Source organism: Pleurodeles waltl, chromosome 4_1 (assembly GCF_031143425.1).
Source record: "Pleurodeles waltl isolate 20211129_DDA chromosome 4_1, aPleWal1.hap1.20221129, whole genome shotgun sequence".
Taxonomy (NCBI): domain Eukaryota; kingdom Metazoa; phylum Chordata; class Amphibia; order Caudata; family Salamandridae; genus Pleurodeles; species Pleurodeles waltl.
The window spans coordinates 28,862,394-28,888,350 of record NC_090442.1 but is presented as its reverse complement, the minus strand read 5'-3'; the positions used below and the strand labels follow the sequence as shown (position 1 = coordinate 28,888,350).

The 25,957-nt window shown below is 51.8% G+C and overlaps 1 protein-coding gene across 2 annotated transcripts in view; it reads right to left on the bottom strand.

Annotated features, from left to right (window-relative positions):
* Window positions 1-25,957, bottom strand: part of LOC138287308 (astacin-like metalloendopeptidase) — a 181,891-nt gene that overhangs the window by 37,106 nt on the left and 118,828 nt on the right. For both annotated transcript variants that reach the window (XM_069227664.1, XM_069227665.1), the window contains exons 6-9: window positions 24,601-24,779; window positions 10,133-10,217; window positions 9,549-9,676; window positions 7,388-7,503 (exon numbers count right to left, since the gene is read on the bottom strand). In XM_069227664.1, the coding sequence (XP_069083765.1) occupies window positions 7,388-7,503; window positions 9,549-9,676; window positions 10,133-10,217; window positions 24,601-24,779 (508 nt within the window). The remainder of the gene's footprint in view (window positions 1-7,387; window positions 7,504-9,548; window positions 9,677-10,132; window positions 10,218-24,600; window positions 24,780-25,957) is intronic.

Genomic DNA, 25,957 nt, shown 5'->3' with positions numbered 1-25,957 from the left:
GACCCTAGTGGTCCCACCCATTTTGTATCATCTTCCGCCACCCCCATACCATCACCGCCCTCCCAGTTGCTCCACACCCAGTTGCCCGTGCCAGCTCACCCAGAAGGGTGGGCATCTCCTTTGCCCCAGGCAACTCATCCCCTGCCCCAGTCAGCCCTGCTGCCCTAACGGAGTAGGCTATAGGACCATCTCTGTAGGGCAGACAACCATTGTGAATGCCATCCAGGGGCTAGCATCCCAGATGTTGCAATGCAATGCATACCTGGAAGGCATTCATGGTGCCATGTCTGGCCTACAGAGATCTTTTCAGGCTCTGGACTCCTCTTTGATGGCAGCCAGTGTCCCTGGTCTTTCCGTCCTCCCTCCAACCACCTCTACCCCTTCTAGCACCCCACTCCCTTCACCCATCCCAAGCACACGTTCAGACAGCCATGCACACACCTCAACACACAAGAAGCACACAGAGAAACGCAAGCACCACACTTCCCACCACAGGCATACACACAGCCAACATACAAAGGCATGTTGGCAACATCCACTTCTCCCAGTGTGCCCACCTCTCCCGCCTCCCTGTCTGTCACCTCAACATGCACACCCACAAGCACTGCACCCTCAGTCACTGCTGCTGGCCCCATTCTTGCAGTCACCACAACATCAGACATCCAGCCATGCACCCCAGACACCACACCTGCACTCACCACAACAACTTTGACTGACACATGCAGCACACTCACCAGACCTACAGACACCTAGACAACATCCATTTACAGTGGCAGCCTGTCTTGTCCCACTATGTCCACCACCCCTTCTCCCAAGACACTCAAACGTTCCCAAACACCCACTCAACACACATCCACCACACCTCACCATAATGTACAGGCTCCTGCATCCACGTCCAGCACACCTACACCAGTTACAAGCACTGCCTCTACCTCCACTCCCACACCTTCCTCCATGTCCACCCCAACTGCCACTAAAAAACTTTTCCTGTCCCGTGTTGACCCGTTCTAACCCACTTGCCCACCCCGTCTCATCCCTAAACGTGCCCATCTCCTTGCCCTGTCCACTCCTTCCTCGTCTAAGTCCGCCCCAGTCTGCCCTTCCCATTCCCATGCCCCTTCCCCAGAAAGGAAGAAGCCCCATGCTGCCTCAGGTCCATCTGCCACCCCCTGGTCAAAGCCCGAGGGTCCCTGGACTGCTGCAAACCAGTTTATGCAAGAAGGGCACCAAATGTGCCCTTCAAAGCAAACCGGTGGCTTGGGGAAGCTACCCCTCCCAAGCCTTGTAACACCTATTTCCAAGGGACAGGGTGTTACCTCCCTCTGCCACAGGAAATCCTTTGTTCTGCCTTCTCCTGTCTGAGCTGGTCAGGCAGCAGGAGGGCGGAAACCCGTCTGAGGGGTGGCAGCAGCGCGGGCTGACCGGAAAACTCCAGAAGACTGGTAGGAGCAATACTGGGGGTCCTCTAAGAAGCCCCAGAGAGTATGGAATCATACAACCAACACTGGCAACAGTATTGGGGTATGATTCCAACATGTTTGATATCAAACATGCCCAGGTTCGGAGTTACCGTTATGTAGCTGGACACAGGTAGTGACCTATGTCCAGTACATGTGAAAAATGGCTCCCCCGCACTTACAAAGTCCAGTGTAATGGAACTGGGGTGCATAGGGCCCAGGCCGGGGTGTCCTTACACACAGCGGCCTGCACCATGCCCTCTGGGCTAGGAAGGCCTACCATAGGGGTGACTTACAGTGACCTGGTGCAGTGACCTGTGGCGAAAGGGTGCATGCACCTTTCCAAGCAGGCTGCAATGGCCGGCCCGGAGATACATTTTGCAGGGGCTTCCAGGGGTGGCGCATTACAAGCTGCAGCTCATGGGGAAACCCTGGTGCCCAAATCCGTGGGTACCTAAGTACCATATACTAGGAACTTATATGGGGGCAGCAGTATGCCAAAGTCCTAGGCAACCAAATCTAGAGGGAGAAAACACAATCACTGGGGCCCTGGTTAGCAGGATCCCAGTGAAAACAGTCTAAGCATACTGATAGCTGCAAAAAGTGGGGGTAACCATGCCAAAAAGAGGGTAATTTCCGACAAGGCCCATCCTAGACTGGTAAACTAATACATACGCAAAGAAAAGTTCCAAATGCTTGCTCTCCACCAGATATACCCACAGCTTCCTCCAAGATGCCAGGCAAGCAATGAGTTCTCACTTCCCCCGTCGCCGTTACCCACTCCGGAGGGGAGCAACATTACCAATGACAAATGTGTCTTAAATATTGTAGAGCATGGATACTCACTTCACTTCCAGTGCCTCCTTCGTCTGTTCTACTTTCTATACCATCTTGCCACCAGCAGAAGCTACTGCTTATCAAAGTCTCCACTCTTCTTCAAAAGAAGGCAATCCAATCTCTCAAAAGGGAATAGGAGTATACTCACGGTATGTCCTCGTAAAGAAAAAAGGCCCAAAGGTAGAATTCAGGCACATTTTAGGCTTACGGCTGCTCAAAGGAATGAAAGGAAAAGTTCCAAACGCTTGCTCTCCACCAGATATAACCTCAGCTTCATCAGTGGGATTGGATGTGTTCCATTGATCTCCAGGATGCCTACTTCCACATGTGAATAGCCAGGAACCATCGGAATTCCTGAGGTTCAAAGTGGCATCCAAACATTACCAGTACAAGGTGCTTCCATTTGGCCTGAAATCAGCACCCCACGCATTCCCAAAATGCATGGCTGCCATAGCAGCAGCCTTACAAAGGAAAGGCATTTTCGACCAACTGACTGGTAAAAGGCTCCTCTCCAGATCAGATGAAAAAACACTACCAGATCTGGGTCGACACCCTTCAAACTTTAGTTCTACAGATCAATGTCAAAAAATCAATCTTGGTTCCAACTCAACAAATACACTAACTAGGTGCGACTCTGGACACAAAAGTCACAAGAGTGTGTCCTTCAGATGAGAGACTATACTCAATACCTCAGAAGTATACAAACCTCCTTCACACTCCACATCCGTCGGCCAGGCAGATGGCGTCTCTTCTGGGATCAATGGTGTCATGTATCTTTATTGTTCCCAATGCCAGATGGCACATGCAACCATTGCAGGAGAATCTGGAGGATTAATGGAATCAATTCACAGACAATTGGAACACCACGCTAACCCTGTTTCCGGTTGCGGAAGCATCACTACTGTGGTGGTCTCATCAATAAAATCTGCTGATCGGCATCCCTTTTCACCAGGACTCTCCCACACAAACAATCATAACAGATTTGTCTCTCTAGGGCTGGGGTGCTCACATGGGTCCCCTACTGACGCAGGGGCTGGCGTCAGCCAAGAAACAACAATACCACATCAACATTCTGGAGCTTGGGCAGTACATCTACCCCCAAGCCTTCTTACCCATTCGTTCAAACCGGCTCTCTACTGATCCAAATGGACAACATGACCACAATGCACTAGCTAAACAAGCAGAGGGGCATGTGCTCCCGCCCTCTATCCCTGAAAGCGCAGGCCATCTGGAACTGGCTCATAAAGAGGAAGTTGACCATCTCGGCGACTTACATGCCCGGAGTTCAGAACACACAGGCGGACTCTCTAAGCTGAACCTTTGCTGAATCACACAACTGGATTCTGCACGATGATGTCATACAGGATATTTTTTAGGAATTGGGGCATCCACGAATAGACCTACTTGCAGACGAAAACAACAAAAAATGCACAGACTTTGCATTCAGGTTCTACCAACCAGAAACCAAGTGGAATGCCCTTTTGATAGACTGCTCCGGGATATTTCATTACGCGTTTCCTCTCATTCCCCTGATCCCAACAGTCATACAAATTGTAGAGAGCCAGGACCAGAATGATCCTGATAGCTCCAGAATGGCCCCACCAGTGGTGGTACCCGGATCTCCTCCTTCATAATGACCATACAAGAGGCTTCCATACAGACCAGATCGCCTCTTCAAGTTCAGAGGAAAGATTTTTCACCCCAACCTTTCCGTCTCTGAGCTTGACAGCATGGCTCCTGAATCCTTCAGTATGGACATTTAGGTCTCTCACAGGAACGCATGAACATTCTTAAGGAGTCCAGAAGACCATAGATCAGGTGCTCTTACACTTTTTTAGTGGAAACGACTTCACATGTGTTGTGCTAAAAATAATTTCCTTCCAGTCCTACGGCAGGAGGAGGTAATATTGCCTTACCTCCTCCATGTAACAAAATCTGGTCTACAGTTTGCCTCTATTAGGGTACATCTTGCAGCAATTACTGCGTACAGGAAGTCCCCTACATAAATGTCATTCTTCCAAATGCCTGTAGTAAAGGATTTTTTTGAGGGACTGAAGAAAGTGTTTCCACCTGTTTGTTCCCCCTCTCCTCCGTGGAAACTGAATGTGATGCTTTTGAACCTCATGGGCTGAGCCAATACATAAAGGATCCCTACAGCACTTTACTTGGAAAACTGCTTTTCTTGTGGCTATACCTTTGACATAGAGGGCCAGTGAGATCCAGGATCTCTGTGCCAAGGAACCTTACACAATGTTTCATGCTCCAGGGTGGTGATGAGAACTCATTCGAGTTTTCTTCCCAAGGTGGCGTCTGATTTCCACATTACCAAGGTGATTTCACTCCCTACATTCTTTCCTAACCCTTCTACACCAGCGGAAAGAGCATTGCATTTATTAGATCTTAAAATTGTGTTGAAATTTTATTTGGGCAACAATGGCCCTGAGGACAGGCATCACCTCTTCTAAGCAGACTATTTGAAGATGGATAGTGTCTTGTATTCTGTTCACCTACCAATTAGCCAACACGGAGTTACCTGCCAGACCCAAAGTTCACCCTACAAGGAGCAAGGTGGCAACAGCAGCCCCACTAAAGAATGTTCCATCTCCGAAATCTGCAAAGCTGCTACTTAGAGATCGGTTCATACTTTCACATGGCATTTCTGTCTACATTCAGACACTAAGGGCCCCATTATGAGTCTGATGGTCACTTCACCACCAGACTTGCGGATGGCAGTCGGGCCGCGGCCAATGCTACAGTCTGAGCGCCATATTAGGACCATGGCGGTCGGGCCACAGTGGGAATGCCAGATTGGATCCTGGCGGTCTGGCAGTAGGTGCGGCCCTAATCCACCAGGGCAGTGCTGCACTTAGCATGGGCAGTGCAGGGCCCCCCCGGCCAGCACCATCGAAATTTCACCTTCTGCTTTGCAGACAGTGAACATTGCAAGGTTTCTGTGCACCCTGCATCCTACAGCATTGCAAGCCGGAGACAATGCTGTAGGATGTTTCCCGCTAGGCCAGCAGGCGGAAACCTAAGTTTCCACCTGCTGGCCTAGCGGGAAACTCTTATTGGACCTGGCGGGGAGGTAGCCAGTTTGGTGGCAACCTCCCCGTTGGAAGTTCAACGGACGGTGAAAACCGTCTGCTGAACTCGTAACGAGGCTCTAAGACAGGGACCCAAGTAGGGCAGGCCTCCATGAGGAATCTATTCCAATGATGATGACGGTTGCTTGTGCCTGCTCTTGATTCATCTTCAGGGGTGTGGGTTGGGCTAGCTACTCTATTCAGTACTTACGACTATTGATGAGGATCCCCTGGAAGAGAAGGATAAATTACTTACCTGTAATCCTAGTTCTCTTTCAGGAGAATCCTTTCACATTTTCAAGACGCCCACCACGTTACAACACGTTGGCCACATTGAAAGTATGAAACAAATTCAAGGTGGCCAGTCACTGCTATTGGCTTTCATAATCCCATTGTATTTTAAAAGCATCCAGCATTGGCAAAAACAATGGAGGTAATCACAAATCTTTGGCAAAGTGAGCCCAGTTGGTTTGCCATGACATGTTTACGAAGCCTCCATGATCTCCCAGATTCAGGCCTGTTTGGCGGCTGGGTGCAGCACTGAGGTTCTGAAGATTACATCTTCGATGAGGCCCTGCAGGTCAGCTTGCCAGTCTGAGTTCACTGATGGTTTAAGTGCAGCATCATTGGCAGTTATAAATTTACCGCACAATGTCTGCATTTCCAGTGTTTGGAAGTCTAGATCCCTTGCGACGTTGAAGCCACAACTGTCTATTCAGATTTTACTTTTCAAAACTAGTCTACAAATGCAGGCAAGGTACCAGCTCTCCATTGTCGTGACTGTAAGCCGTCCTTATTTCACAATACTTGTCACTGAGTGTAATGCAAATATGAATGTTCCTTTAGTGGTAATATGCGATGAATTAACTTGTATGCCATGGATCCAACGTAGCACCCACCTTCCACTAATCATTGCTTTGGCTCCAGCAAAATACTATAATGCCCTGCTGTATGATCATGTGCAGTCCTTCTTAGAGGAGAGCTACTGATGCAACATAAATAAAAATCGAATACTAGGAAAATATTTGTAAAATGAAATAGCAAATGTGAGTGAGAGGGTGTGGCGGGACGGTTTTAGCTGCGACCACGAAGCCGGGGGAGCCGGGTTTGAGTATCGGCATTGGCGAAGGCTCTCCATCCTGTAATTCTGGGCAAATCTCTTACTCTCCCCGTGCCTAGGCTCTCACGGGTGATTTGCTCCAATGTACTAATCCTGGATGATTATTTATTTAGAATATTTCCCATGCTATAGCAAGCACTGGTGCAATAGAAGATGAATCTGTTACCTATAATGTTGAATACACAGTTTGTCAGCAGCTGCGGCCTATATGCTGGGTAGACAAAATATGCTGATTTGTAGGAAAGGCGTGGGGTGATGCATGCCTGCTGGATTGTGGGTAGGGGGCTACATTTCTACACATGATCTGGAGCTGCCGGATCATTGAGAGGTACTGGAGGAGGGTAACAAGGAAGCTGGAGGCAGTACTGGGATTTATGTTAACTAAAAGTGAAGCATCCCCAATCCCAAGTAAGCCTACTACACTGTAACCTGGGGGCTGTACGTGCTGGAGGATGGTTGGGCATAAGGAAATAGACAGAACTCCTGGATCCACAAGCCCCTCCTTTTCCGGTCCTAAGTCCAAGTTCTAGCTGCCTTGGACGGGATCAGAAGGTGATGTTTTCCCTCTCTGGAGGCCTAGCAGTTCACGGCTAGTATTTGGTTGAGATGGTGGCCTACTGAGGAAGGGTGGAGGGCTGAAGTACCAGGAGCTCAGTTATCAACATTTGTACAAACCGTAGTCCGTAACCCCCTTGCCCCATGCTATCCCTAGGCACTTCGGAGAGTAACTGAGTCTGGGCTTTGTTATGGCTCCTTATCCCGCTGGCCACTATCTATTTTTGTTTAATTTCTAGCCAGTTTAACGTCTCCCTGGTCCATGGGCTAATGAATGAATTACAACGCTCTTTTGTGCATTAAGTAAACTTATTAGCTGGAACAGTAAACGTCACCTGATTTCCTGGAAGCCGGATCAGCCATATACAGCTGCTCGCGCCCCGGGGCAGGGATGTGCTTGGGGTGAAGCTGATGGTTCCACTTGGGCTCAGGAGCACTGTCCTGCAGAGACCTGGAAGAGGAAGGGTTCACTTGGTACAGAGCAACCAACTCACACGGTCTGAATCTGCGCGCGCTTGTGCAAGGTTGTATCCCAAGTGCCCATATTCATTTGGGGCTCTGCGCAATCAATACTTTAAAAACATGCCTGCTTTGTCGTAAATGTGCCACCCAATAAATAACCTCTATGCTTCACTATCAAACATGTTGTAATGCTAAATTGTGACTCTTTCAGCGAGACAACTTGATACATGCAGTTTTGCCCTCAACGTGTAACAAACTGAGAGCAGCAACATCTTTATATCACTGTTCTTGAGATTGCTTTGGATTGCTTGCCTGCTACAGAAGCATCATTGGAGCATCATTTATAACGCATGGGATGTTTATGTTATGTTAACTCAAACGGAATGTATACAGCACAAACCGTCACCCACTGGCGTATCCTGATGCTACCGAGAAGTAACAAGACGCTTGTGGAATTACAAAGGGCCAGATGTACAAAGCCTTTTACCGTTTGCGACCAATAATATGCTTTTTGGCTTGTACCAACTCTATTTTGGAGTCAGCAACGTATTACTGACTCACAAAATAGTATTTGCAACTCGCTATTAGTGAGGGGCGTGCCAAGGGCATCTCTCCCTAGTAGCGAATTGCACTGGTATGTAGGAATGTTTCGCAATCGAGAATGAGGTCGCAAATGTTTGCAGTTACCACCAACTTTAAGTTGGTGGTAAGCCATTTGCAAACGGGATAGTGTCGCCAAGGGGCCCCTTCCCCTTTGCGAATTGGGGTGCAACCATTTATTAAAAGCAGTCAGCGGCCCCAGGGACCTCGGCCAACTCTTAGAAAACGAAAAGAAAACTTTTTATTTTTGTTTTTGAAATGCGCCCCGTTTTCCTTTAAGGAAAACAGGCTGCATTATAAAAAAAATTGCTTCTTTGACAAAGCAGTCACAGGCATGGTGGTGACCGTGCCTGTGGTTGTAGCAATTCACAGTGGGTGGCAAATTGCGACCTGCCTGCTGCATATTAAATATTAATAAGGTAGGTCCATTGCGACCCAGTGGCAATCCATAACAGTGTTAAACACACTGTAATACATTTTGCGATTTCCTGATATTGAATCGCTAAAATTCGCTATTAGGAAATTGCAATCCTACGATTTGATACACCTGGCCCAAAGAGAAGCAGATTACACGAGAAGGCACATACAATCTGTATGATGAAGGTAAATGTAGGATGTAGAAAAAAATGTGACTTCATTTGGCAAGAAACAGAGAGTGACTGGCCAAAAGATGTGATGCACATCAAACCTGTGAAGGCTGATGGTTAAACACCGAGCGCCATATATATCAGCCTCTTGCACCCCCATTGAATCAGGTTTTGTGACTCAACGACGGTGCAAACCTTTAAATCACATCTATGAGGCCACGCAAACCCACTGTACGTGGCTTCGAATGGCCTCATGGAAATGGAGTAAGGCAAGGCAGCGCAAATCGAGAGGCGTTCCATGGGCGTTATGAGTGTTCCCACATAACACCATGGACTTTGACGCATCCCCAGATTTACAACGTCATGTAACCCTGGGAATGCATCAAAACCTTATGCCTCTCCGTAGGAGGTGCACCGAGGAGAAATCGTTTCATTTCTCCTTGTTTTTCGTCTTTCTGCAGCACGCATGGAAAGAGGAAAAAACCTCCCAGGATTGTTTTTGTGCAGGAAGGACCCTCTTCCTGCACAAAAACAATCCTGAATACAACACAGACACCCTTGCACCATGGTGCGAGGGTGCGTGCGTTGGCGACACGGCAGTGGGAAAGGGCAGTACGCACTGTATCGCTTAGATACAGCGCATTCCTGCCCTTTCCCTTTGAAGCAGCGCAGCAAGGTCCTGCGTCAAAAGCCCATTAATCTGGGCCTGCGTTCCCAACCAAGCGCTGGTGCAAAGATGTCTTTGGTAAGGGAGGGCTCCTGCTAGGGAAGCCATAGTAATAGGACAGACAGCATGCAAAGGTGCCCGCACCACCACAGCTTCAGCCGCCAGGTACACGCCACTCACCGCAGCTGTAGAGCGCGTTGATCTTGGTCACGTCCAGGTTGCTTATTCCAGCCCTCTGTCCAATGCGTACAGTGGGGTCGGGCTTGGGGACGAGTGTACTCTTGCCAGGTGTGTTAGAATAGGCAGTCCTGTTGGGAAGTAAGAATATTCATCTGATGGCCAACATACTGGACAGAACAGGGCCCTCCATAGTACAGCGTCATTTCATAGCATAGACTAGCACAGCATACAACCCTCAGCACTGTCGCTTCTCACACTGCACTTCTGAACTCCACCAAACCTGGGCCTCTCATGCGATGCAAACCAGGGATTTGGTGAAGGCTCCCTAGGAACTTTCAGTCCTCCTCTCATCTTCAAACAATCCTGCCCAGGTGCCCCAGATGAGATGCGGTCTGATAGGAACAGCTCAGCATTTCTGCCTTGCCTCCTGCATCCCATCACATGCCTAAGACATGCTCTTGGTGCAAATCCCGGTTACTGTTCCCAGGTCGCCGTCCAGAACTACGCCAAGCCATTCTAACCCTCACGGCGCAATGTCTACCCACAGACATGTCCAGTTCCACCTGGCCAGAGCGTCTTCTTACTTGGAGTAGTGCATCACCGAGCTGTAGTCGTAAGGCAAGCCGAGGGTGTTCACGTTATTCTCTATGTCAAGGTTGGGCCATTGATCTGCAAAAGACACAAGCAATATCTGTTTTTTAAACTACACAGCTTTTCTGAATACATTATTGGCCGACCCAGAGATGGGTACCAGGTCACCGTTTTATAGTTTTTTTATTATAAATCTAATATCTGCATTTGGGATTCTTCATTTTCCCATTGTAGCTTGTGAAAGTGCAGCGCCTCGCAATGAGTGCGAGTGTGCGTTACAGTGATCACGGAGAAGCATCGCTGCCAAGGTTTCAGAATGCTATGTGCGACATTTTCAGAATTTCAGTGCAGTTATGATTGGCATTCCAACAAATATGAGCGACACTTTCTCGCAAGCAAAATGCAGCAATGAAGACGAGAGAAACATATAAATATCAGAAATGGCACCCATTTGAACAATGAGAAACTCTCGGTTAACTGCTGCAAAGCACCGGAAATGGAAGGGCACTAACTGCAACCAATAATGCAGAAGAGCATCCTACGTAATGGACCCGGACGAGTATCCACCAGCACGTGAGAGAGGTCCCTACATGGACCTAAGGCTGCATATACGCCTGTGAGATCACGTGAGAGCGAGCGCGGGTACCCAGCCTCTGTTTGCCGAAGCCATGAAAGGAGCAGCACAAGTTCATAATTAGTTCAAATCTCCGCCGGTCCTGACGACATCCAGGTTGGACGGCCCCGCGCAGCAGTCGGATGGCCTGGGCATTAGAAACAGAAAGGGCCAAGTTTAGAAGGAACTGGCACATCGGCTTCGATGCGCCAGTTTCCTTGCGTCCCCTATCGACACCATGGTAGTGCTGTATTTACAATGTAGCGCACCATGGCGCGTTAGCACAATAGCGTCAGAATTGTTGGCGCGATTGTGGCGCTTTGCTGGACTAGTGACAAAAATGTTGACACTAGTCCAGTAAAGCTTGGTGAGTCCCACTGGAAATAGCCTCGCGTCAGCGGCCTGCAGGAGGCTGCCTGGTGCGTGGTGAGTACCTAAGGTACTATCACCTTACACCAGGTCCGGGTATCCACGTTTAGTGATGGGTAGTCAGTGTCTAGAAGCCAGGCTCTCTAGAGGTAGCTGTGGATGAGCAGCCAAGGCTTATCTAGGAGACATGCAAAGCTCATGCAATACCACTGTAGTCACTCAGCAAATACACAAATGAAAGAACCACACAGTGTTACAAAAATAAAGGTACTTTATTTTAGTGACACAAATACTAAAATACTGTAAAGGCAATACCCCAACTGGAGGCAAGTAAAACCCCCTATTCTATGTACAGTAGCAGTCAGAAAATAGCATAGAATGAAATAGGAAACAGTGAAAGCAATAGTAAGTACTGAAGGCCTAAGGGGGGACCAAACAATGTACTAAGAAAGTGGAATGCGAAAGTCGGGTCCCCACCCAAGGGAGTGGAATCAGTAGAGGGGAGCTGCAGAAACTAGGAAACCCACACGGTAAGTACCAGAGCGCCCCCCAGTGACCAGGAGGAGAGAGGTAAGTACCTGGTTCTCCCTAAACCCACCAAAAGAACTTTAGAGAAGGATAATGCAAGACCCAGACAAAACTGCAAGAAACCAAAGGTGGATCCTGGAAGAGGAAGACCTGTAAAAGAAGGGAACCAAGTCCAGTTCCTGTTGGAGTGTCCGATGGTGGCAGGAGCCACTACCCACCTGTCTGTGGATGCAGGATCTGTTCGACAGTGAGACAAAGACAGTCAGCAATGCAGCCCTGGAGCAGCTGAAGAGTTCATGAGTGGTGCAGTCAACGTCCCACAATGGATGAAGAATTGCAGTCGGTCTGTGGTGTGGAAAAACCACCACCAAGCCTTGGCAAAGACAAATGTTGTGAATAAAGAAATGTGGAGCTGCCGGGGACCAGCAAGGTCCAGGGGGACTCAACCCATGGAAGCGAGTCCTGGGAGACCCTAAGCGACCAGGAGAGTCAGAAGAAGAGGAGGCGGCCTTCACAAATGACACACAGGCAGCATGCACAGGAGTCGCGGTGAGGCCCACGCAGCACACTTGGGAAGGAGTCCCACGTTGCTGGAGAAAAAAACACAGAGGGCTGTGCGTCCCAGGAAAGAGTGCTGGGGGCTGGGGCTACACAGAGCCTGAAGATCCCTTTGAGGAGATGCCAACAACCCTTGGTAGCTGCAAGAGACACGGTCCACGGGGTGCTGTCCTGTGTGGAGATGCAAGGACTTACTGTCTCCAAAGTTGGACAGCTGGCAGAGAGGACCAAGAGGACCACTCCACGCAGCTCAGGAGGAGAGGAGATCCACACAGCTGGTCGTCGTTGCAGTTGGTGCCTGCAGATGCAGGGGAGTGACTCCTTCAGTCCAAGGGTGATTTCTTCTTGCTTCATGGTGCAGACTGAAGACTTGCCATCCTCAGAGGATGCACCGCCGGGGAAGTGTTGCAGCTGCTGGAAGTAGCCACAGAAACAATGTTGCAGAGCAGAGCCATCACTGTAGCTGCAGATTGTAGGTTCCTGTAGAGTCCAATTGTGGTTCCAGTGGCCAAAAGTCAAAGTAAACATTGCAGAGGAGCCCTGACGGAGTGTTGCATGTCCAATCTGAGGACCCACCCAAGAGGAGACCCTAAGTAGCCCTGGACGTGGGATTGGTCATCTAGCAAGGTGACCACTTATCAGGAGGGAGTTGGGACGTCACCTGTCTGACCTGGCCACTCAGATGCTCCTAGAGGCCTCAGCCTACCTTGGTTTCAAGATGGCAGTATCCAGCGGCCACCTGGAGGAGCTCTGAGCACCAGCCCTGCGGTGGTGATGGACAGGGAAGTGGTTTCTTCCCTTTACATTGTCCAGTTTTGCGCCAGAGTCGGGACTGGAGGTCCTTGAACCAGTGCAGACTGCTTTATGCAAGGAGGGAACCAAATGTGCCCTTCAAAGCATACCGGTGGCTTGGGGAGGCTACCCCTCCCCAGCCTGTAACACCTGTTTCCAAAGGGAGAGGGTGTTACCTCCCTTTCCCAAAGGAAACCCTTTATTCTGCCTTCCTGTGCTTGTACTGATCAAGCATCAGGAGGGCAAAAACCAGTGTGACGGGTGGCAGCAGCATGGGCTGCCTAGAAAACCCAAGAAATCTGGTTGGAGCATTTGTGGGGGTTCCGATAGGAGCTCCCTGAGTGCATGGAATCATACAACCAATACTGGCAACAGTATTGGGGTATGAATTCAACATGTGTGATACAAAACATGCCCAGGTTCGGAGTTATCATTATGTAGTTGGACATAGATAATGACCTATGTCCAGTACATGCTTAAAATGGGGTCCCCACACTGACGAAGTCCAGGAAAATGGAGCTGGAGTTTGTGGGGGCACCTCTGCTCATGTAGGGGTGCCCTCACACACAGGTACCTGCACCCTGCCCTCTGGGCTAGGAGGGTCTACCATAGGGTGGAGCGACCTGGTGCAGTGACCTGAAGTGAAAGGGGGCATGCACCTTTTCACGCAGGCTGCAATGGCAGGCCTGCAAACACATTATACATGGGCTCCCATGGGTGGCATAATACATGCTGCAGCCCATGGGAGACCCTTGGTGCCCCAATGCCCTGGATACCGGGGTACCATATACTAGGGAGTTATATCGGGGCACCAGTATGCCAAATGTGAGGTGTGTAAAGTTCCATCAAATTTAGAGAGAAAGAGAGCACAGTCACTGGGGTCCCGGTTAGCAGAATCCCAGTAAGCACAGTCAAAACATACTGACATCAGGCAAAACGTGGGGGTAACCATGCCAAAAAGAGGGTTCTTTCCCACAGGCAGGCTTTAAAAAATGATGCTAGAATGGTGCAGTGAAAGCTAGTAAATTTTACTGTGCCATTCTTATGGGCCTCCCTGAAGGGGAACGCCCCCTCGCTTACATTATATCTGCTGCAGGTATAGTGTGGTGCAAGGGTTGACAAAGTGGTGCAATGCGAGCATTGATGCACTTTGTATACATGGCACAGGGCGAGGGCCTGTTTAGTGCCGCTGTAGCATAAATACGTAATATGCTATAGCGCCACGAAGGGGCACTAGGGGCTTGTAAATATGCCCTGAAGTCTGTTAACGACTCATCTACCAATCAAACTTTAATTTAATTATATTCAGCTCTGAGTGACTCGCTGACTCACTCGACAGCCGTCTGCGACATGGGCAGTAAGCGCGTCTGCATTGTGGAGCTGAGAGGGGGAAGCACTCCTTTAGGTCACAGCTAGGCGCTGTAATTTATTGTAAGCTTGCCCGGTGCTGGAGGTCGTTGTGGTCCATCCGGCGCGCCACCCGCGGCGCTACAGCCAGACAAGTTGCACAGCCACAGTCTAGTCAGTGGCTAGGAGTTGTGCTCCTCTCCCTCGCACTGGAGTCAGTCAGTGCACCAGTGACACAGCTGGAAAGAGCAGATCACAGACAGACTGCGGGACTCACAGTACCGCGGCAGGCAGCTCAGGATGAAGCCTGATAGCTGCACAGTTACCCCTTGTACATATTGTGTCTCACTGGCCTGACTCTCAGCATCCTTACTCGAGGGAGGCGAGAGCCGGGTCAGCCACAGGCTTGCGCGCAGCGAGCTCTGCAGTGCCAGGATTGTGTGCCACAGCCAACCACCGAGCACAGCGGCAGTGGAGCCAACTTTACAAGAGAAACTGTGCGGCGGCCGGCTGCTCGTCCTGCCTCGGGAGCCGGACCTGCCTACTGACACATGGGGGGTCATTCTGACCTCGGCGGTAAAAGGCCCTTACCGCCGGTCAGAAGTCCGCCATTCTACCGCCGCGGTAAACCGCCACGGTCATTCTGACCTCCAACTGTGAAACCGCCAAAAACCCGACATCCACAGAAGCCCGCCTCATCAGCGGGCAGCGATAAACTGGAGATGACCAAACCTCCACCGCCACGCCAACACAAACACGCCCATGCCATTCTGACCCACGAATCCACGCGGTGGTCTTTTAACCGCGGTATTCTATTGGCGGTACACACCGCCGCGGTCAAAATACACACACATATACAAAACACAGCCACATTGGACAATTTGAAATACACACACCTGATACACATACACACACCACTCCCACACACCCATTACAATATAAAACACACACCCACATCACCCACAAACCCCTACGACCACAAATATCTGAGAGAAGGCGCAATACACTGAGAGAGAGCACAGGGAACGCAAAGCACAACACACACAGGAACCCAACATAATCACCCACACCACATCTACGCACACATCACCACACATCACCACGCACATCACCACAAACACCACCCCACACCTCATCTACACCACCCCATGGCACCCCAAAGACACCCCAGGTTCTCGGACCAAGAACTCAGGGTCATGGTGGAGGAAATAATTAGGGTAGAGCCCCAGCTCTTCGGCACACAGGTGCAGCACACCACAATAGCCAGGAAGGCGGAGCTATGGCAAAGGATCGTAGACAGGATCAACGCTGTGGGACAGCATCCCAGAAATCGGGAAGACATCAGAAAGCGATGGAACGACCTACGGTGGAAGGTGCGCTCGATGGTGTCGCGACACAACATCGCAGTGCAGAAGACTGGCGGCGGACCCCCACCCACTCCACCCCAATTCACATCCTGGGAGCAAGAGGTAATAAACATCCTGCATCCTGATGGCCTCGCTGGAGTACCCGGAGGAATGGACTCTGGTAAGTCGATTCTCAACTACTTCACCCCCCCCCAGCATGCCAACCCACACCCCCACCCTCACCCCCAATCTCAACCCCCCAGCACACATCCTCCCTGCCAATGTCTCACCAGCACAACCCACCCTAAACAACACCAACCCCTGAATGCCAACACAAACCATAGACATCCATCACCAATGCATGACCACTGCACAGACCCATCCACCCCCCCCCAACCACCCTCACAACACCTCCCACAAGTGAATGCCAGCACTGGTGGACAAGGGCACTCACAAAATGCACGCCATGGCACACACAAAAACAATAACAATACTCTTTTACCCCTGCAGGGCCCGAACGCCAACACACCGCCACGGAGGGTCCAGATTTGTCCATCCCACCCCTAGAACAGGCCCCCAGTGAGGACAGCAGCTCTGTCGACCTAGAACCTGATGACCAGCCCGGACCATCGGGGACCTCTGGACAGTCGGTTCCCCACACACAGACACAGGCCACACCAGACCCATCCCCCTCTGGTAATACCAGCACAGCTCCCACCCAGCGGGCCCATGCCTCTGTCTCCAGGACGCGTCAATCAGCGGTGTGTCCGCCACTACAGGGCACCCAGGCTGACCCAACACCCCAACAACAACAGGGACCTGGGGGCAGTGGTAGTGGGCACACCGTCCAGGGGACAGAGGCCCAGGGAAACAGGGGAACTGGGAGGGCTGCTGTGCGACCGGGGGGGGAGGAGAGGCCCAGGGAACCCACTCTCCAAGAGGCCCTCACCACCATCATGGGAGCATACCACCACTCCCAGGAGACGATGGCGACGGTACTGGCCAGGTTCACGGAGATCCAGGCACAGCAGGAGGAACGGTACATGGGGTTCAGCAATGAACTCAGGAACATCGGTACCGCTATGGGGACCATAGTCCAGGCCCTCAACCGGATAGAAACCACATTGCGGGACCATGTGGCACCCCAAAGGGCCCCTGTCACTAGCCAGGACCAGGAACAGCCTACCACCTCCGCCGGCGCTAGTGGACAGGAGGCCCCCACACAACGACAGGCCACCAGAACCCCACCTCCTGCTGAAGAACAACCACCCCTCAAGCGGAACCTGAAATCTCACAGGAAGACAGAGTAGGATGCCAAGACCCCCGCCAGCACAACATACCCCCTGATGTCATCTCACTGTCCCACATTGTCACCCTGTCCAACCTTGAACTGCCCCTGCTCCATCCTTCCACAGGCATATGGACAATGCACCTGTGAAACTGAGAACTGGACTCTGCCATGGACATTACTCCACCATCACCCATCACCGTTTTAATATCATGTACCAATATCTAGCACTAATAATAAATCACTCATTGCACTGAAAATATTCAGGAGTCAGCCTGTATTCTTTACAAATGTATTACTGTTCATTGATGTTCAGACAATTTGTGATGACAACATACCGATGTCAATAAGCTTTAGTCCATGGGCTAAACAAGCAGAAGTCACGCAGTGGGTCATACAGCACTGAAAAGGGAAGGGAAAAGCAAAAATCAGTTAAAAAGAACTGGGGGTAAATACAGAAAGTAGAGATGCAGGAGGCTTTAAGTAAATGTTAAATGGTGTCGGTGAATCTTACCTGTGTGGTACTGAAAATACTGTTGTATCACTGTGTCCCTGTTGTCTGTGTCGTCCCCGTCGTCTTCCTCCTCTTCACTCTCCACAGGCTCCACAGCTGCTACAACACCACCATCTGGACCATCCTCCTGCAGGAAAGGCACCTGGCGTCGCAATGCAAGATTGTGAAGCATACAGCAGGCCACGATTATCTGGCACACCTTCTTTGGTGAGTACATGAGGGATCCCCCTGTCATATGCAGGCACCTAAACCTGGCCTTCAGGAGGCCGAAGGTCCTTTCTATGATCCTCCTAGTTCGCCCATGGGCCTCATTGTACCGTTCCTCTGCCCTGGTCATGGGATTCCTCACTGGGGTCAGTAGCCACGACAGGTTGGGGTAACCAGAGTCACCTATTAGCCACACACGTTGTCTCTGTAGCTGTTCCATAACATAAGGGATGCTGCTATTTCGCATTACATTCGCGTCATGCACTGACCCAGGGAACTTGGCATTTACATGGGAGATGTACTGGTCAGCCAAACAGACCACCTGGACATTCATAGAATGGTAATTTTTTCTGTTTCTGTACACCTGCTCATCGTCTTTTGGGGGTACTAAAGCCACATGGGTCCCATCAATGGCACCAATGATGTTGGGGATATGTCCAAGGGCATAGAAATCACCCTTCACAGTGGGCAAATCAGCCTCCTCAGGGAAAACAATGTAGCTCCGCATGTATTTCATCAGGGCAGACAACACTCTGGACAAAATCTTTGAAAACATAGGCTGAGACATTCCAGATGACATGGCCACTGTTGTCTGGAATGAGCCACTTGCCAAAAAATGGAGGAGTGACAGAACCTGCACTAGAGGGGGAATTCCTGTGGGTTGGCGGATGGGGGACATCAGGGCTGGCTGCAGCTGGGCACACAGTTCATGTATAGTGGCTCTGTCAAGTCGGTATCGTAGTATAATATGGCGTTCTTCCATTGTCGACAGGTCCACCAGCGGTCGGTACACGCGAGGATTCATCCTTCTCCTCGCAAGTCCCAGCGGACGGTGCCTAGGAAGGACAACATGGAGTATGGAGTCAAGCAACTAACAGGTACGTTCACCACAGCTTGCACAGCACACGATTATCTATGTATTGAAAGGCGTGTATGTGTGGCAATGCAAGGCCTAGGCCTGTGTGACACATTTGAAATTAAGCCATGTGGGCCCTTGAAATGGCGGCTGCCTGACCTGTGAAGTGGGACAATGGGATGTGAGGTCAATGCGCTGGCGTGGCACACCGTGGCGGTAGGCGGTCGAAGACCGCTGTACGAAGCCGCATTGGTTAACATTGAAGCCTATGGGTTTCAGGAGCCAATGACGAGGTGCGCCGGCGGTCGCGGTACGCACCGCCGCGGTACGCACCGCCGCGGGCGTGACCGCCATTTTCTATCTGATTAATCACTCGAGACCTGATCATCCACAGGAGAGGACCTATACTGCAAGTGCTGCTGTGACCTCGGTCTGGAAGAGACAATGGCTGCTGCGACTGGGGAAAGGGCCCCTGCCTTCACGTCTGAAGAGTTGGAGAAACTTGTGGATGGGGTCCTCCCCCAGTATGCGCTACTCTACGGTCCTCCAGACCAACAGGTAAGAACACTGGGTGCACATTGAATGGGCTATGCCTGTGTTGAGTGGGGTGGATGTAAGATGGTGGGGTGGGGAGCGAATGAGGAGTGCAAGGCACGACAGATGAGAGCATGTGCCACATGGCATAGTTGGGGGGGGGGGGCAATCACATCTAACATGCAGATAAATGATGATATTTCCTTTCCCACCCTGTACATGTCAAATAGGTCAGCGCCCATCAGAAAGTCGACATTTGGCGTGCCATCGCCAAGGAAGTCCGGGCCCTGGGGGTCCACATCAGACGGGCACCCACTGCCGCAAGAGGTGGGAGGACATCCGCCGCGGGACCAGGAAGACCGCCGAGTCACTGCTGGGGATGGCCTCCCAACCTAGGAGGGGTGCCAGTCGTACCCTGACCCCCCTGATGTCCCGGATCCTGGCGGTGGCCTACCCTGATTTGGATGGGCGCTTCAGGACATCACAGCAGACACAAGGGGATGAGTATCAGCACATTCTGCTATCTTTATGCGCAGTGGAGGCGTCTGGGTGGGGGAGGAGGGTTGTGGGTGACATTAGGCCAGGGCACTTTCTGTAGTGTAGTCCTCTCCTTTAGGCATGGCCCTGTGCCCCTGCCCCCCACCTCTGTAGGGTGCCAAGTACAGCTATCCATGGTCCTGCATCATCCATGTGTGTATTTTTTGTTCATAGACCTGTAGGCCTGGTCACAAGTACTGAGTAGTATACCCCGATTGCGCAGCGTAGTGCATGAGGCTCCTGTGTCTGTCCTCTCCGCCAACGGTGTTGACATTGCATGCACTCAACCTGTTCTTTGTTTTTCTCCCCCCACCCTTTTTCTTCATCTTCTTGTGCATGTGTGCATTAGCATCATCAGGCGGAGGAGAATTGGCATCGGAGCACGAGGGAGCTGCAAGTCACAAGGCCCCGGTGGGCCGTGGAACAGACACCGAGGGCACCAGTGATACGGAGGGCGAGGGGAGCACCACAACAGGGACCGGTGGTGACACCAGCGACACCGACACGTCCTCGGATGGGAGCTCCCTAGCGGTGGCGGCAACATCCGGGCACCCCGCCTCTACAGGTACAGCCGCCACCCAGCGCACCAGCACCGCCCTCCCAGCAGCCCCTCAGCCTTCGCTCCGTGCCCGCTCGCCCCGGAAGGCGGGCATCTCCTTCGCCCCAGGCACCTCAGGCCCTGCCCCTGTTACCCCTGCTGCCCTCAGTGCGGAGATCATTGACCTCCTCTAGACCATCATTGTTGGGCAGACTACCCTTTTGAATGCCATCCAGGGGGTAGAAAGGGAGGTGCATCGGAGCAATGCCTACCTGGAGGGCATTCATTCGGGTCAGGCTGCCCATCAACGATCGTTCACTGCTCTGGCCTCAGCACTGACGGCAGCCATTGTCCCTGTTTCCAGCCTCCCTCTTCTAACTGCCTCCACCCTGTCTCTGTCTCCTGTTCCTCAGCCTATCCCATCCACACCATCAGACCAGCCTGCACACACCTCAACACCCAAGGGAAGCTCATCCAGACACAAGCACCACAGATCCCACAAGCATTCACCCAAGCAACACCCAGATGCAGACATGCCAACAGTCACTACCACCTCTGTGTCCCCCTCCTCCTCGTCTCCCTCCTCCCTCCCTGTGACGTCTACACTCACACCTGCATGCACACCACCATCAGCCAGTGCTTCCATCACCAGCACACCCTCCAGTACAGTCCGCACACGTGCAGTCACCACCCCCACTGCCATTTACACGTCCCCTGTGTCCTCTCCCACTGTGTCTGTCACCCCCTCTTCCAAGACACACAAACGCAGGCAGCCACCGACCCAACAGCCATCCACCTCACGACAGCCTACGTCACAATCACCTGCACCCAAAGACAGCACACCTGACTCTCCTACAACCACATCCTCTTCCTCCACTCCCATCACCACTACTCCCACCCTTTACCTTGGTCCTAAAAAAGTTTACCTCTCAAATCTTAACCTCTTTCCCTCACCTGACCCACCCCCTCCATCTGCTAAGAGTCCCAAGAGCACCTCAGCCACCACCAGCCCAGCTTCAGGTGTCACTGTAGTGCATGGGTTCTGGAGTCCACCCTTTGGCAGCAGTGACACATCTGTCAGCAGCAAGGGGACAGCCAGCCCCCCCCCTGGCAAGAGGACCTGGAAACTCAAGGGCCGCCGTGAGAAGACTGACACGGCTGCCCCCAAGGACCAATGTTCTGCCACTTCACCTGCCACAACATCCAGGGGAGGCAAGGGCCCGAGAGCCCCATCTAAGGAGCGAAAGGGCAGCAGGGCGGAGAAGTCAGCCAGCAGGAGCGCGGAGCAGGAGGGCCCCACAAGCCCCATCCCGGGTGTAAGGGAGGACACCCAAGGGCTCAGGACTCCGTCACCGAAGGGTCCAGCAACTGCACGGTCGGGGGGCGACCGAGCAGGGAGTCCAGGCCAGGTCTGGCTCCCTTGAATGACTGGACAAGCACCGCTGAACAGGGCCCGCCGTGCAGAAGAGCACCGCTGAACAGGGCCTGCCGTGCAGAAGAGCACCGCTGAACAGGGCCCGCCGTGCAGATGAGCACCGCTGAACAGGGCCCGCCGTGCAGAAGAGCACCGCTGAACAGGGCCCCGCCGTCTCTGCACCGCTCCGCTGGGCCCTTCCTGTCAAGCACCGCTCCGCTGTGCCCTTCCTGTCAAGCACCGCTCTGCTGGGCCCCGCCGTCTCAAGCACCGCTCCGCTGGGCCCTTCCTGTCAAGCACCGCTCCGCTGGGCCCCGCCGTCTCAAGCACTGCTCCGCTGGGCCCTTCCTGTCAAGCACCGCTCCGCTGGGCCCCGCCGTCTCAAGCACCGCTCCGCTGGGCCCTTCCTCTCAAGCACCGCTCCGCTGGGCCCTTCCTGTCAAGCACCGCTCCGCTGGGCCCTTCCTGTCAAGCACCGCTCCGCTGGGCCCCGCCGTCTCAAGCACCGCTCCGCTGGGCCCCGCCGTCTCAAGCACCGCTCCGCTGGGCCCTTCCTGTCAAGCACCGCTCCGCTGGGCCCTTCCTGTCAAGCACCGCTCCGCTGGGCCCCGCCGTCTCAAGCACCGCTCCGCTGGGCCCTTCCTGTCAAGCACTGCTCCGCTGGGCCCTTCCTGTCAAGCACCGCTCCGCTGGGCCCCGCCGTCTCAAGCACCGCTCCGCTGGGCCCCGCCGTCTCAAGCACCGCTGCCACAATGACAGTGCCGGTTCTGTGTCGAGCTACTGTTCACGGTTCACTGTGCCCACCATGCCTCCTCCATGACCAGTGGTCTCTGTAATCCACCTGATGGACTGTGGCTTTGCACTCCCCAGGATTGGACAGTGGGCAACCCACCCACTGTAGAGACATTGAGAGACTGTGGCTTTGCACTCCCCAGGATGGCACAGTGGGCAACCCACCCACTGTAGAGACATTGAGAGACTGTGGCTTTGCACTCCCCAGGATGGCACAGTGAGCATGGTGGCCCCTTTGTGGATCTGGCGTCGTGGACTCATGTGGCTGTGGTGCCCCCACTTCCTTTCCCCCTGAGGTGCCTGTAGTTTTATCATCAGATGCCCCAGCAGTGTTCTCTCCAACGGACTCAGGTCTCCTGTGTGGGCTTTGCCCTTGTGTTATAACACTTTGGCCCACGGACACTTGTGATTTCGTTTAATGTGCAGGACTATTTGCCTCGGTTTATTGATTGCACAAAATATTTACATTTTTATTTTATATTTATTATGCTATTTGACCATGACTTATCAGAGGCTATTTTTTACATAAATTTTGTTTCTCAATTTTATTATGTCTTTGCATTTTTCCGGGGGGTTTGGGTGGTGTCACTGTGACTTGTTGCTCTGCATTGGTGTGTACATAGTTTGGGGGAGGGGGGTGGGTGTCGCATATGTGTGTGCCCGTAACCTTTCCTCCTCCCACCTCCCGTGTGTCGTAGGTGCAGTACTCACCGTTGTCGTCTGCGCCGGCGTTCGTACTCGTGGTAGATGAGCAGGTAGACGAGAGCAGGTAGGATGTTTAATTCGGGTTCCATGCTGTCCTCCTTCCTCGTGGAGTGCGTAGAGGTGAGCGTTTTCCCGTTCGTAGTCTGTTTCCGCCGTGTTTTTATCGGCGGGGCTCCTGCCCCGGAAAAGGTGGCGGATTGGTGAGTTGTGATAGTGTGGGCGGTACATTGTCTGCCGCCTGCCTGTTGGCGGTGACCGCCGCGCTGTTTGTCTCTACCACCGTGGCGGTCGGAGTGTTAAAGTGGCGGGCTGTGTTGGCGGTTCCCGCCAGGGTCAGAATTTCATTTTTTGGACCGCCGGCCTGTTGGCGGGTTGGCCGCCGCTTTATCACCGACCGCCAGGGTTAGAATCACCCCCATGATGTGCAACCAACTCTGGATAGCCATCGGGCGCACTGACTCCAGCCCGTTCTCCTGACGCCGGGGATAGCGCTGCACGGTGTCCTCGGGAACTTGATTGAAATTTACATTGCAGCACCGCTCTGTGCAGCTGAGCTCTACCAGCTGAGCCGACAGCCCCACGCCCTCAGCAGCAGCGCCCACCGCCACCGCGCACCGCCACCGCCACTGCAGCCTGTATGATGTCAGCCTGGCAGCTGAGGAAGCGCCACAATGCATTGCAGTGCGGTGATGCGGACCATCGCACTGAAATGCGTTAGTCTAACGCCGGATGCGTGGTCCTTGGCAGGGCTGGAGTAGGGTCTGGGCTGAAGACGAGCTCACAAGCAAGGGTGAAGGGGAACGATGGCCAAGGTGATGCTAACAATCTTAACCTGCTCGTTGGCCTCTGGGGAAGAAAGTTCAAAATAAAACTCCTTCGGGTGAGTAAATGCAACCAAGTTTGCCTTTGGTACCCGGTACAGCATTTCCTGCCTCTGATCAGGGTTCACAATGGCAGGATCAGGCACCGTAAGTGAAGAGGGCGTTAACAAGAACAGCCTTATGCGGTTTCCGTAGTTCACACACGGTGCTATCCCCACATCCATTCACCAGGAAATAAGAGATGGTTAATTTGATAAATTGTGACAAAGGGTCAATCCTTTGGTTTTCTGTGTGTGTGTTTGTGTGTGTGTGTGTGTCCTGCAACCGTTCACTGTCAAAAGGTGAATTGTGTTGCTTCACATACATCCAATTTGAAAATGCCACGAAACTTGTAGATCTTTTAAAATGCAGTGGAAATTCTGGCATTCTATGACGCAATAATGTCACATTTTCATTTCTAGCCATATATACGTCAAAACAAGCATAAAGGCTTTCATTTTTCAGCATCTACAGCCTGATCTATATTCTTCTACCTAATTTCCTAAACTGAGGAACATGAACATTTCTAAGCATCATCAGTGTCCAACTATTTCTTACCACCTCCCAAACAGGCATCGACCCACAGCTTAAGGTGATGTTCATTTGGAATTCCAAGACCTGGACCCTATTCCTAGATATCCAGAAGCGTCAATGGGGACTTACCTTGGTCGACGTATTGCCACATGATGTTGATGTAGGCGTCTCGGTCCTTCCGGGTATGCTCGTGGTAGAGGCCCAGGTTGTGCATAAGTTCATGCTGTATGGTCCCCTGCTTCAAGCAGCTCCCCGCATCCAGCGATGTGGTTTGTGCTCCCCCTTGCTTTCCATAAGTAGACCAACACCTGGGGATGGGAGAAGCATACCAAAATATAGAGTAACCTACACAGATCATTGGCGCAAAAACCTTCGAAGAAATTCTGATATCTAGTGGTGTCAGGGTGACTTTTTTGCAGCATGAAATAAGACAACTGTTACAGCACAGACATCAACAACTGAAACCTTTCTTCTGCATGATACCCTCTGACTGCTATTCTGGACTATAGGACATGACATGTCCTGTAATTCCTTTATGTTGTAAAAGGTTCTACAGCAGCCATAGAATCCAATTATTTCAGCAAGAAATCAGAAATATATATTGTATATCCGTGGGTGGCGTGGGATGATAGAAGGAAGCGTTTCCCACAAAGGGCTCCCTCACAAGTACAGTTCTGAACATGTACAGAAACAGAGGGGGTAAATGCTGAAAGGACCCAGAGAAGGTCCTACACTTCGAAAAGAGTGACAAAAAACACTGTCACACTCTCGAGTGTACTCTTGCAGCTATAAAGGAACCTATTTGGAGATTGTGCTGACTTGTTTGAGTTATAAGACTGGAAATGTACGATTCTCCTCCTAAACCAATGCCCATAATGAAATCCTTTGAGGATTTCCTCTTCAAGTCTTTCTGTTTTTGTGGTTGAGAAAATGTTCCAAGAGGACTATACACCCCAGTCTTTCTCTTTGACTGACGGCAGAGTACGAGGCTGTCTCAGTTAATGGTGTACACCTATAGTGTGGCCCCCTATACTGCGTCCAGGCAACCCTTAGTCATAGTGAATAGGTGCCCAGATAGCAGAAGCTCTCTAGGGGCAGCTGAGGCGAGCAGCTAAATCTGATCCAGGAGGAATGTAAAGCACTTGCACTGCCACAGTATTCAGACAGTAACTCACCCACAAGAAAGAACCACACAAGTGTTGCAAAAATAAAGGCTACTTTATTACAGCATTACTACTAGACTAGCAGTGGCACATCTCCCTTTGGCGATACTTACACACAGTATATACATCAAATAATCAGCAGAACAGGGCCCTACTGGATAGGCCAACCCTATGAGGGGAGGCTAAACCATACATCACAAATGGTGGACTGTGAAGCCGTGGCACCAACCAAGGTCGGTGTAGCAGTTAGCTAGGAGCTGGGGCAGCTAGGAACACCAGAGGTAAGTACAGTAAGTGACTCCTGCAACCAGGAGTAAGGTAGT